This window comes from Copadichromis virginalis, linkage group LG22, assembly GCF_057382275.1.
Source record: "Copadichromis virginalis isolate Kocher_CV1m ecotype Utaka linkage group LG22, C_Virginalis_male_GT1.1, whole genome shotgun sequence".
NCBI classification, from domain to species: Eukaryota; Metazoa; Chordata; class Actinopteri; order Cichliformes; family Cichlidae; genus Copadichromis; species Copadichromis virginalis.
Window position 1 is genome coordinate 13,628,313 of NC_140638.1, and position 14,256 is coordinate 13,642,568.

The window sequence follows — 14,256 nt, forward strand, 5'->3', positions numbered from 1 at the left end:
CATGTGAATAATACTTAAAGAGAGAGGTACAGAGTGAATTACCTGGCTAGCTAGCTAGCTAGATTGATAGATATGCAGACACAATGGCACAATGTCACAACTTTCCAAGGACTGATGTCCCAACAAATGCACTCCAAGGTCAGATTGTGCAATATTCCAAGACGCTGCCAAAAAAAAAAAAAAAAAACACTCTACAGGCTTCAGTTGGCATGTTAAAAGTTAAAGCTCATGACTGTCCAATTAAAAACAAACCTGGCTTATTTGGAAGAGCATCCAAAGTCCAACTCCTGGAAAATTGTCCTTTGGACAGACTGACAGGCAGACCAAAGCAGAGATGTCTGGCCATAATACACAACACTACATTGCAGCATGTCAGGACAAATACCTTATATGAAATGTCAAGTACAGTGGCGGAGAGGTAATGATTTAGGCTTGTTTTTCAGCACATGACCAGGGCAATCGCAAGTGCAGCAGCAACTCTACAACAGAATGACTGAAAAAGAAAAGAATCAACATGCCACAATAGCCCAGAGGAAGCTGAGACCTCAACCTGATTGAAATGCTGTGCATAAACAAATGCCTATTTTTATTATTTGTTTTTAATTTTAAACCATCTGACAGAACAATGCCACCAGTGACTGGTTTACTGGAGGACTATTTCCCCAGCTCAGGTGTCTTACTACAGCCCTCAACATCAATTACCTGCTTCCCCAGTGAGCTTCTCGTACCACCATTGGACAGACTCCATATCCATATCTTGGAGCACTGCTGCTACTCTTTATACTGCTCTGGAGATCCAATCTAAGCAGGAGGGCCAGTCTAGCTAGAACCTGTATTACAAACCTTCCACGACACCAAGCTGACAAATGATGCAGAGAAGAACAAGGACTACTTTTTATAACTGCAGTTCAAGACAGAGTTCATCTGCAGGATGAGAGACTCACTAAAGAAGCATCTGATTATATTTATTATTTATTTATTACTGCAAAGTTCTAGGCAAATAAAATATTTGTAGAGAAGAAACTCTATTATTTATTGAGTCATTTAAGAAAGCCAATGTACTGGGAAAGTAGCCACATGCACACCCATGCATGCTAAACCAGATGAGTGCACATACACTAGCATCACACACTGAATTTGCGGGAAATACTGTGGACCATTCAAAGGCCAGTTTTCCGCATCAGATCAGTGGTATCAGTGTCTATAAATTCATAGTGCTGCATTTTCATAAAAGAAGAATTCCAAACTGTTAACCTACAAAGATAAAAATCATCATCGAGAATCGGCTCGAAAAAGAACCACTGATAATGGACTTGGCTAATCACTGCTAGCACAATATATCATGATATATTTGTCCAATTTCCCAACCCTTGTGGACAAGCAGTGGAAATTATCTGAGTGGGCCATTACTATTTCCTGATTCATAGCCACCAGGATCTGTGCCATGCAAACACTACTCCGACCGGTACAATATTGTGTGTGGGTTCAGAATAGCCACTGTGACAGTTGCCTGTTCTGCTATTTTTCCTGATTTTTCAGCAGTGCCTCCAAGCTGCTTGTTCTGATACAGTACACATCAGCACCACAGAAAAGGTTGAGGTCTTTAAAGATACTCCAATTCCTGACACACCATTAATATTCTCCATGCAGACTCTTCCTCTCCCCTACATACAAATATCCCCTTTTCCCCCCTCCTCCTCCTCGTCCTAGCCTATCCCCCACCTCCACTCCACTGTCAGCCTTTACGTCTTAGAAGTGCTTTATATCCCCCTCTCACAAGTTCCTTTTTTCCCCTCATTTTCCTCCCCCATACTCACTTTCTTCCTCTTCCTTTTGGTTATTTTTTGTCAGAACTTTTTCTACGTTTTCCTCCTGGGAAGTGGCACAGAATCCCTTTAAGCGCTGCAAAAGCAAATCTATTTATCATAACCATCTATCTCTCACAGTACATATACTTTATCCTATACTGAAAGACACACGGGCACAAAGAATGCAGTGAGAAGGAAAACCACAGCCTCCCTTGTGTTCTCACACTGTACTAAGACGTCTATGAGCGAGATGATTTCTAAATAATGAGACGACCTATGTGATTCACTCTTTCAACTGCAATAGAGCGATAAATTAAAGGGAGGTAAATGGGCGGTAGTGCCCACTTTCCCTCCCACGCACAGCAATGCGGTTGAGCTAGGCAGTCTTCTGGGACTTCCCATTGACTCCACACAAGGTGAGAACGGAGCAGGAACAGAAGGCTGAGCAAAAACACTTCAAACAACACGGCAGGAAGACGGAGAGCGCTGCTGCTCTGCGAGGCAAACGCAGGCGTGAGGGAGACACTGACCAAAAGAGACGGAGAGGGCCAAGACGAGGAGACAGAATCATTACTGTGCTTTCAAAGACAATCAATCAAACAAGGATGTACGCGCACACATACAAGAACCCAGACAGACATTGAGACATGAAAACACCTTAAATGTCACCTAATAGCAGCCAGACAAACACAGAGTGAGAGAGCACAGCAGGACATTGATATTCTATACACCCACACACAGCATGGTGAAGCGCTGGGCTCGTCTCTGTGTGATTCCCAGTTTTACACACCATGCTAGTCTAGACACAGTGCTATGCTGCATTACACCGGTTGTTACCATGAGAAAACATTGCATATACAACACTCACGGTAAGTAAGAAATGTAGCTTTAACACTATGGTCATCGGGGCAGCACTCACAGATGTCTGCTGTACATAGCCCCAAGCTGCTGAAAAGCAGCTGAACCAACCAAATAACAAACAAAGCACTGCAGCAGATTGGTACATAGCCAGGGGAGATTTGCACAGTTTAATCAGGAGGCATGTCGAACAGGTAGATTACAGACTCTTATATTTCAAGAACCTGGTCATTAATACTACGGCTCTCAAAAATTTGCGATAACAAGCAGGGCGCCACCCCTTCTTATTCCTCTACAAATCATCCTCCGAGCTTTAACAAATGCAAATAACAGACTGCGATGTAGAGCTATTTCCCTCATCAACATTTCAAACTGATCAGGAGAGAGCAAAGGACTGAAACATCCCCACCTTCGCCACCACCAACCTTCCCACCCTCGGTGACGGAGGACGCCGACAGTGTGTTGAGTCATGTCTTGTCCAAGTGCAGGGGAAAAAAAACGCAGGTGTGTGAGTACAGAGTCATAATTATGCATGTGCCGTCGCTCATGCATTAACCATGACTGGATTTACACATCAAGGCGGCAAATGAATTCAGAGTAGGTATTTTTTTTATGCAGACCAACACGAGACCTGATTAAATGATGAGGTTGAAGATATGGAAACATGGGTGCAAAGAAAGGAGCAGAGTACCACTGAGCTGTCTGCTGATCTGCTGACTGTACCTCCTGTTATATTACATAAAAGTCTGAACCATTAAAAATGTATTTTTGCCCATTTGTCTCTAATAAATAATTGCACAAGTATTTTATTGTGGCATAGCTAAGTCTGAGGAGCAGGAGATTATTTTCACCCTGTTTTTCATCCATATGAGTGTGAGATTAAACAAGCCTCATTTCAGTCAGACAGCTGAAGTTTCACATGATTCATTGCAGCAGCAGAATACAGTTTGGATTGTAGGCTCCAAACTCAATTTGCTCTTTATTTGTCAGTTGGGTAAGTACTTGGTTTTCAGTTTTAGCATTCAGGGTTTGGGGTTTGCTTCTTATTATGTGGAAACAAACACCATCTGAACTTGGCCTGACATCTCACAGCATCAGATTTTTTTCTTTCAATAAAGCACCTACTAAAAGATCTATGAGCAGTCCTCTTTATTGAAGTGAAGTCTTGCTACCCTGCAAGAACTCCCTCTTTAGAAAGTGACACACTTCTCGCAATCCGTATTGTACAGAACACACATGCACATCTTTCAGGCTTTCACGCTCTCGCCTGTCATTCACATTGAAGGAGATGACTTACGTTGTCAAACTGAATTGCGGAGCCGATACCATGCTTTGTTTGTGCTGCTTGGAGTTGCGAAAAGTTCAACTTTTCAAGTGCCAGCCAATCAGATCATGTTTATTTAAATCAAGAATTTTGTAGTGATCAAAGTAAGTCACAGGTTGCCAGCTAAGCTCATGCCAACAACTAGTCAAAGCTCAGACTACTTGCCTTGTGACTGGCAACCACAACAGCAAGCCACACATATGGCATACCCAGCAATTAAATGTACGGCAACATGAGAACGCTGCTTGAGGTATTTTGTCTCTTCTAATTTTCTCAATTTTCTTTGTCAAAATCATACCACAGCCATAATGTTTAATCCATGTATGTGGTCATGCGTGAGCCTCATTATGATTTAGTAACACTAAAGTAGGATGGCAACATCTTTGCCACAAGGAAAAATAGGTTACTGCTTTAGTTTATTATGCTTTTGGAGACAAACTCCAAGTAGTTGCAACAACCAGAGTTTGAAACTCTGAGTGACCATGATCAATCACAAGGAGAAGGGACAGGTTGCCAATCCCATCGTGGTGCATCTATGTCACTATTTGTGGAGGAATTCCTGTTTCAAATCTATCAGATTCTGACTCTGGAATACTAAGTAGTTAATGTGAATTTCTATACACGATGACAGTAAAAGATTTAGAATAGGAAATAAATTGTAAATGGACTGGTTCTTGTACAGTGCTTTTCTATTCTGCTTGAGCACTCAAAGCTTTGTACTTCAAGCTTCAATCACCCATTTATACAAAAGATTTTATACAAGCACTATTTTCTATGGCTAAGTGTTTTCTATCTAACATTGATACACATTCATGGTCCAGTGAATGTATCGGGAGAAACTTGGGGTTCAGTGTCACGGACATGCAGACTGGAGAGGCCAGGTATTGAATAACCAACCTTTTGATTGGTAGATGACCTGCTCCACCTCTTAAGCCACAACCACACCAAACACTGCAACAGATTTGCAATTTTTGCAGATTTACCAAAGTTAATTGACAAATTATCACAATTAACACATTAATAGCCAACTTGACCCCACTGAATCACAAACAGACTCTGTTTTATTGCCATTTTAATGTTGTCTTGATGCAAAGTCACTTTTGAAGACAGCAGCTCATTGTCACCAGTCATAGACCCTGTCATAATCCCTGTCTTCAAGGCAAACATTTCAATGAAAAAACTAATTGCACATAGTTGCAGTAATTATGGTTGTGCTAAAGTGTCCAATCAATGTCTTCTGTAGTGTGACTGTAGCATTAAATAGACAACTGAACTGTTAGGAAGTATTCAGTGTTCATGAGGAGAATGAGCCATGCCATTTGTGTACAAAGCAGCGCAGCTCAAGTTGATTGCCTGAACTGGCTGGCAGGCTTCACTTCATTTCTTCAGTTTAATTGAAAAAGTAATCACCTGTGTGTCTAATATAATATATCTAATATTAACTGTTATTTCATTTGATTTCATTTATTTTCTTATGTAACTTTGAACTCATGTAGCACTCAAAAACATTCAGCTTTCACAGTATTGTTTATTGGTCCCCCTCAACACAACAGAAACACAACAAGAAGGACTAATGCGTCTATTCGACCTCTTTCCCAGCAATCCGATGTGGACACTGCATACTGACTTGCGTGTACAGTACTATATTTTTCAAAAGCTGGATGTTCCCTGAAAAAAAGGGTTTTATTTAATACCTCCAACGTAATTACCTCAACAAGCACAGCATTTCAATATCTCCGCAGTTTAAATTTGCGCAGCACAGCTCTCCAGGTTCCTGACAACAATCTAACCTTTACTTCTGCCAGTAGGTAGCTTCCCCTCCGATTCACTTGCGCCACACTTTCAAGTTTTAACGACTTTGCTATCATATTTGTAATAGAGCAGTTTCGCTTGAAGATGTACTGATTTAAATGTTCCCTCTAACAACATAAGAGGGATACATTAAGCGGCGGCGGCTGCCGCTGAGAGGTCAAATTACTTTTTGTCATTCTGGATGCACAGAGCACTAGAGAGAGATTTCAATTTTCTTCAAATATTCTTATTACAGAGACGACGGCTGCCAAAGGGTCTTAGACCTTCATATAATTACATCTTCAATAGGAAAAATCTCAATTATAAGAGAATATCTAATTATTACGCTGCCCATATCCGAAATTGCCCTCACATAAAAAGGAATACTGGAGCCGTATCATCCACTAAGCTGTGAGGACAGTTTCCACTTCTCGTAACACGGCTGTTGTTAAGCACCCAAGAGCATTAGAGGGAAGACCTGTCACGGCTCAAGACCTGAAGGGAATGAACAGAGAACAAGATATGACAGAGCACAAACCTGTGTCCTCGCTCGCTGCCTTTTTTATGAAAGGACACTGATAACTCTGAGGGCGCCAGTTGGTGCAAAATACCGCCTCAATTGCCATACCTCAGAAGAGGCCTTCTGCTTCAATAAAAAAACAAATTATTTTGACCAACTGCTGTGGCTGCCATATTGTTTTCCTGGCCATGTAGCTTAACAAGGCCCATTTCCCAAATAATCAAACTCCAGCCAGTGACCATCCACCTATCAACAGCTTTGATCTTTTTCCTACATGGCAGCCATTTTCATCATAGCAGCAATGTAATTTCCCAGTGGGTAACGGGCACTGCGGTGCAGACTCCCAGTGTAATGTACTGTGGAGTTGCCATTCTGAAGTTGGAAAGCCCTCTTTGTAGAAAGCATTTGCATTCAAATCATTGAGTCTGAAATTGGTTCTACCTGTCTGGGATCAGGACTATCTCCTGTGAGTTCCCACTGCCAGTTAAGTGCAGTTTTTATAAGCTTGGAGTGCAGGAATGCTAATGGCCTTTGATGACATATGAAGAGCCTAACTATGTTTTTCCCTTGGACTCCTCCACGGAAAAAAGCACTCCAGGTCACCTGAGGTAGCTCTTAGATGAGTCCCAAGGTAGCTTCCCATCAGAGCTCATGAACGGGTTATAATGGCCCACCACACCTGCAGATTCCTTATTAAAATGAAGCTCAGCAGGCTTGGAGTGCTTTGGACCTTTAGGAGGATCAGAATAGATATAAAAAAGCCGAAACACCAAGACGGGAGACTTTATTGTAACAGAACAATAGCTGATGTTTTCAGACTTTTCCCTTGGTTCAAATCTGTTGAATTGCATGTTGGCTTTAATCAAACTGCTTGGTAGAGTGTGATTTATGCCCAACAACAGCAGTGGCCAAAAATGAACACTGTGCCATTTTATTTTTGTTTTTGCAATTACGTCCCTTAAATATATTAAATTTCACTCTTTGTGTTAAGAATTCTAAATCACATGTTTCATATCTGGAAGAAAAGAAAAAGATGAGAGTAGATATTATAAAATATGCGCATAAGGAGAACGTTGTGATAAAGGTTTTTCATTTTTATCTTGTGAAAGAATTGCACAGGTGCATACTTTCCTAAAGCTTTTCATTTTATTTTCACATTTCAGAGGAATAAGTTGCATTTACTTTGAGTCTTGGATTTATTCAAAACACATAGGCTACTTTTCTTTCATCCGTGCCTGCACTCGTGTTTTTCTAACCTTTGCTTTCTCTGGAGCTCCTGCTGAAGCTATACCAAGGCCTTGTTTCACACAAACATAGTTAAGGCCTCTAAGGAGCATGAACCCCGGAGCAGTGACTGACAAGCCCATAATAATCAATTCTCAGGCATGCTGTTCCAAGGCAATACTTGATCTGAGCTTCCCGAGCTTAGCGCCGAATGCTTCACGGCGCTTTACGGACACCACAAAATCAAATTAAAAATGCATTTGGAAATTGATCACCTGATGCACCCGGATTGATTGCTGCTCCAAAAGCAACCAGTTCGTATTTTTGTTTGGCCAGGTTCCATTCACCTTCCCATACCATATAAATGTATTGATCTGCACACCCACTCTTGGATCTATAAGAGCCATTAAATATCCTTTCAGTGTTTCTCCATCCACTTATGTGACTCATACCACATTGCAACAAGCTAAAAATGGTCAGAACACAGCTTTGCAGACCAGTAACCTTTAACCACTTTCCACCACTTCACTTCCAATGAGCGCTGGGCGATGATACTAAGTTAGTCGTCCATTTAAAAGCAGTGCTCATCAAACGAATCTTCTAAATGTCTAAAACAAACGAAATGGAAAGCATTCATATCTCAACAAACAACCTGAATAGTTGGAGAGGGGAATATTCCATTTTAGATATGGAGGAACATGATTAATTCAAAAACTCAAAAGGTCAAATTGCACTTTTCAATCAGTGTTATTCACACACATTCCCTCTCATTTAACATAACTGCAACCAAGGAGAAAAAAAGCCCACTATCTACTGCTGTTTGAGGCGCTTGTGTGGTACAATGAATGCAAAAGAACAAATTGAACGCCGGTGAATAAGATGCATTTGTATGCAAAATTACCAAGACAGCCAAGAGACAGAGCTGCAGGCGGACGAACGTGCATGTAATCAGGTAGCAAATCTGCTTGTCTCCCGTAAGCTCCGTATGCGTCGCCGTGTTTCTCTGGGCCGAGGGGCAGGTGAGTGGCAGCAGCTATTGTCTCGGAGCACTGGTCCACATGAATGACCCAGCCTGTGTCCACATTAGCACGGATCAACTCCTGTGGGTATCTTCTCCCCAGAAAACAGCAGCTACAGCACATTCAGCCAAATAACCGAACTTCCATATCCGGCAAAGCCTGCGCTCTTTTTCACCCTTCCTGACTTTTGACCGACTTAATTAATCTTTCCACTGCTTTATTCTAGTGAAAGACATCTCTGCTTTCCACCTTTCCAACATCTTCACCTTCCATTCCTTTCTATTACAATCTCTCAGTTAGAGCCAGCTCTTCCTTACAGTACTATTCTTCACACTTTGTAGCCTTTGCTTTTTCTCCATCTACCTTCTGAAATGTCCTTATCCATTACCTGACATTTCTTTTTCCCATCCTTCTCTCTCTCATTTCTTCATTTCTCAGTAATGATTGCCTTTACTGCAACTTAATATCTACAAAGTGTTTCCTACAGGGCACCAGGTTCTCCTCTGTCCCATAGGGGACCGCCTCCAACTCTAGCTGGGTCTACACACCCACAAAAACCGACCTGGTGGTTAATGAGCCTGTTGAGAAAGACGGCACCTTGACTCAACATTGATCACCGGGCCGCTGTTCCTCGAACTCTCTGGGAAGCTATTTGTCAAGGTGATAATTTATTTTGTAGCACCAGATATACTGTGTGGGGAATTGGGTTGTTTTCTTTTGTGTGTGTGTGTTCCAGGGGCTTGACAGACACCATTTCAGGGCCAAATCAGTCCATAATGTGTAGCATAAAACACGCTGAGCTGTAAATCACTAAGTATCGGCCACAAACAGCGAAAGAAAGCTTTCATCTGGCTGAGCAGGCAAGGGAATGGCGATTTAGCAAAGAGACGTGTGGCACATTTTCAAACGCAATTCTCTGGTATTCCTTCACACACCCATGCAAAGACTTTTTTGCTCTGGTGTTCTGCTAAGTTAAAAGCATTAGCAGATGAACTATGTGACTTAGTGAGGGAGTGGGAGATTGAATGAAAGCTGCGCTGCTGTTTTCATCACACCCACATCACACCGGGCAATTATGGAGATGCGTCCTGTGAAACCAGCGAGGCCAGACACCTGATGGGAGGAGGTGGCAGGAGTATGGGACGCTGCTTGCGGGTAGGCGAGGCTACCGCAGTGCACCGCTGCTCCGGCATGCTCTCAAGATGTTCCACATCTCCCCCCTCTAATTGGCAGATGGCCTCAGATGCGAGATGATTTAATGGCCTGCGTGTGTGTTTTTTCTTGCCTCAGTCAGCCATTAGCAGGGACATCTGTAACGAGTTGGCCAGGCACACTGCTGAGAGTGGAAGCTGAGGCCAACACTTTCTAATGGGGGGTAGTGCGGTCGTGACGGGCTTGGGCGGTAATCAAAGCACTCCGAGGTATTTCTTGGGGTTATGATAATCGGGATATCTCGTTTCAAATTGTGCGAGGCATGACAAAAAGCAATAATAAATCATCTGATGTTGTTTACCTCAGAAAAGCTGAAAAGAATCAAACAGAGCAGTATTACTGAGGAATCCACTGTGTGACAATCCACTTTTGACTTTCAGTATACCAGAGCAAGACATTTCTAGCTGAGCGTTATCATAAAAAGCCATTTTCATGGCTTTGGCACAAACAGCTTGGCTTCCAAGTGATCCCATTTCTTGCAGCTGTGCCGTAACCATCTGTGCTGAATGCTGCGCTCAAGGGTGAAACATTAAGGCCTGAACCAGAGTTTTGGCCCTAAAGGCCTCTGGTTTCTTTCTCTCTCCTACTGCCTTCATTTCTTACTGCTCCCTCCTGAGCTTGCCTCTATAACGAAAGCTGGATGAGAGACAGAGCTGCGTTACTGAACAAGCAAGGCCTTTAGCTGGTTTCTGTGCATGTAGGAGAAATGGCTCCAAGCCTTGGGCCTTTTAAGGCTTGATGGCCATCAGTATTCTTGCCATAGCCTCTGAGGATTTGTCTGCTACCTGCAAACTGGGTCAGTTTTTGCATTATTTTAGAGATTTGTATCTCACTGTGGAGAAAGAAGGTTTTGCACACGCATGCATGTAGACCCACACCTGCACGTTGTCTTTCTCTCTCTGCTTCCTTCCCTCTATGCCTCTCTCTCACACACAAACACACACACTGCATTTTGAATTCATCAATATGTGCACATATTTGTCATTTTAACACATAAATGTCAATTTAAAGCCACCGAATGTGCTAACGCTGTAATGAATAACTACACCGAGCAAACATACCCACGCTGTGAAAATCATTTTAGATGGAGCACACGCCAGACAACTAATTAAAATTGATAGATAGACTACTGTTGATTATGGCACTCAAAAACCCGTGCACTTTTTCAGCACTAAAACGCAACTAAGTCTCAGTTAATACACCCCCTCTCTATTCATGTCACACTGACGGGATTAACTGTAGTCATAAATCTGAAACAGTTGTGAATGTGACTCTGCCATTCTCACATTAATGTTAATGAGGAAGTGACACTGCTGCGACATCACCTTTACTGTTTCCATCAGGTTTCCGAACTGTTATTATAATGACTATTTTTAAATTCACCCCACTTTTCTAATTCCAATCGTTTACTGTATGTGTGCCCCCAGCAGAGAGCCCGGAAGGCGAGTGAGGGACCAGCAGCAGCAGATGTGGGGGCGGAAATGAGATGCAGAAAGAGGGGAAAAGAAAGGTGGGGGGTGGAATTGAGGGGGACAGACGGGCTGGTGATACACAGTAGAAAAATAAGAGAAGGAAGAAAAAAGCAAAGTATGTGATAGAGAGAGGCGATAGGAGAGACCCGCGTCTGAGGTGAATACAAATGGACAGAGGAGGAACACAGATAGAGGAGGCGAACGAGGAGTGGGGGGTGGTGGGGGAGGCAAAGAGGGAAGCTGTGTGAGGAGAAGAGATAAAAGAATGTGAGAAAGATAAATTTACTGTTGGCTAATGAGAAGACAAAGGCAGTAGAATCCACATCGATCTCTGCCCCACAGCAAGCTGGCTTTATAGAAGTAGAGAGAGAAAGAGAGATAGCAGAGCCTGAGAAAGCTCACCAGAGGTAAGCAACCTCACAGATGCCGGAGGAATCACAGGATGAGAATAAAGTCAGAGGTATGTTTGAGTGAGTGTGGCAAGCATACTTATTTGTAATGACCACACATATACACTGACTTCTTCAAGTTTGAGTGATGTATGTGAATAATGCATTGATGCTGAATGGGGGCAGGGAGGACGAGCAGACAGCAAGGTAAAAAAAAAAAATGAAAACTACTTCAATGACTCAATACTGGGAGCAAGTAGATGGTCTAAATGTGAGACAGGATTCAAATATTTATATAGCAGGCACTTTACAGGCAGGGTGAACACGAGGAGCATCGCAAAAACAGTTTCCCAGTGGAGATGTATTACTGCACTCAAATGGATTAAATGACTGGGAACAAAGGAAACATCTGAAGCTTGGAATTATTGAAGAGATAAAAAAGAAGACACTTATGAACTACTGCAACTGGTTATTATCTTATTATAAACTCGTATTTCTTAAATATAACTCTTGTGGTGTATTTCAGTGGTGGTTCAAGGGCTTTGCTGTAAATAAAAGAAGCACGTCGCTGCAGGAGAAGGTGCTCACACCGTCATGTAAACAAGTTATCAACACAGGTGTGCATCGACAAAGACCAGCATCGGATAATTTGCTAACAAGGGGAGAGAGTGCACCACTTACAGCAGGTTTGAACTGTTCCAGTACACCGCATGCCGATTGCTGGCTCTCGAAAGGTGCAAGTTTGTAAGCGCCAGCGTGATGAGGCTGAGGGAAAACGTTGCGAGAGCCATAATCCCTCCGCTGCTCAGCCAGTTCTGGTGCCCCCTCTTCCTTCTGCGTCCCCGCTCCTTCTGTCCCAGGCGACGCGTCACTCACAACATCCCAGCGGTCAAGAAGAAGAAGAAGAAGACGAAAAGAGAAAGAAAATACGCCTTTTCAAGTTCCAGTTACCTTAACAACGGGTTGAATCGGGGTGACTTGTAAGTGGTTACGTGTTCTTCAACTCAAATCCCATTGCGACGAAACCTATTTGGGCATCTTTACTTGTGCCAAATCTATCCGGACTTCTGACGCGTGCCCGCTGGGCACTTTTTCAAGTCACACCTTTTGTTTTGTTTTCCCAGTTCTTTCACTAGAAAGACAGTCTACCACATTCAAAACTAACAGCTGTAAGTCGGTGCTTATTGTTCTCGACGCGCTTTAGAGTCGCATCCAAGGCGCTGGACCTCTGCTGTTGAGATTTGTGTAGCTGTAGGTGACCTGCCGCTTCTCTAATCAGCAGCAGTAGCAGCAGCAGCCACACGCTGCGAACACAACGCTACAAACCCGCCCTCTGACGGCTGAGATGTGCCCACATGTCCATCTATTCTCCCGCCCCGCCCCCTCAAAACATGCACCGTCTCACAAGAAAATGAAAATATATGCGTAAAAATAAAAGGATCAGTCATATTGTAGTAAGGAATTTGATTATTTAAAGCTAAGGTGAAGATGATTTTAGGTTTAAAGGACATTGATTTGACAAACAATAAAACCGCTCCAAAAGAGCCCATCTAGCACCACCTATTAATTAGTAAATAGGTCAGAGTCAATCAGTCAGTGCTGCACCCAGTGGATAGTTTGCTCCAGCTTTTCTGCTTTATTGTGTGTACCTAACTATAAAAAATTACTACTGATAGGCAAAACATGAAAAATCAACTTATTTGATGTCACATTTTCCCATTTGTTAACGAGTTAAAAATAATCACCTTTACTTTACTTTGGTCTTTTTGCCTTCCCCCCCCCCCCCAAACAGCCTCTCATCAGGTATTGTTTTAGTAAACCTTGACACAGACCATATGGTAGAGTGCGCTCCTTTAAGCACTTAAGCGGTATGTTATATAGAGTGGTAATGTGACAACTCTGATATCTAAAATAAAACGGTTTCCATGACTCCTTTCATAATTACAGGCCTTAAAAATGCAGTACAGGTCACATCTTGAAAATTTAAGTATTTTTTTCTGTTTCCATAAGAACAGATTAGGTTCAGGGTTTACTGAGAGATTAAACTGGAGAACACACTGTAAGAATAACATCCCCTCTGGCTGCTTCACGACTCATTATCGCATGTTTAACAGTTAATTATCATCAGGCTGTTCACATTTCAACAGCTATAGTGTTTGATATACAAATGGTTGAAAGTTTAATGCAAAGCCACCACACTGTAATAGTGGTACACAGAGCTATCTAGTGCTGGGCTCAGTCATCTTGATGTAAAGCGCCATCGTGTTCAGGACTTCTTTATCAATATTTTTCATTCTGTGTGTGTGTAGATGCACAACGAGTACACAAATTGCACAATCCTAAACAGTGCTTTGAAAAGAATTTTCTTTAAGACTCAGGAATTAAAAGTTTTAGAAAAATTTCAGGTATGTAAGCCAGTGGGCATAAAAGCGATGTCTCATGCAGAAATAATTTTACTTCTAGTGAACTACATCTGCAAACTTCAGCTGAGGTGGAGGAGGGATACAATACTCACACGGTCACAAAATATTCGACCTTAGAGTGTATATAGAAGATGGTTGTAGCCTCTTGGTCTGAAAAATGAGGCAAATGCGGAAGTGATTTATACCTGTTCAAATCCGCATTTACACAAATATCTA

The 14,256-nt window shown here is 42.3% G+C and overlaps 1 protein-coding gene across 4 annotated transcripts in view; it reads right to left on the bottom strand.

The window, feature by feature from the left end:
• The window catches only part of efna3a (ephrin-A3a), an 81,333-nt gene extending 68,395 nt beyond the window's left edge, over positions 1-12,938 (bottom strand). For all 4 annotated transcript variants that reach the window (XM_085446039.1, XM_085446038.1, XM_085446041.1 and 1 more), the window contains exon 1: positions 12,299-12,938. In XM_085446039.1, coding sequence (XP_085302165.1) covers positions 12,299-12,408 — 110 coding nt within the window. In that variant the 5' untranslated portion in view covers positions 12,409-12,938. The remainder of the gene's footprint in view (positions 1-12,298) is intronic.
• Between the last annotated feature and the right edge of the window lie 1,318 nt (positions 12,939-14,256).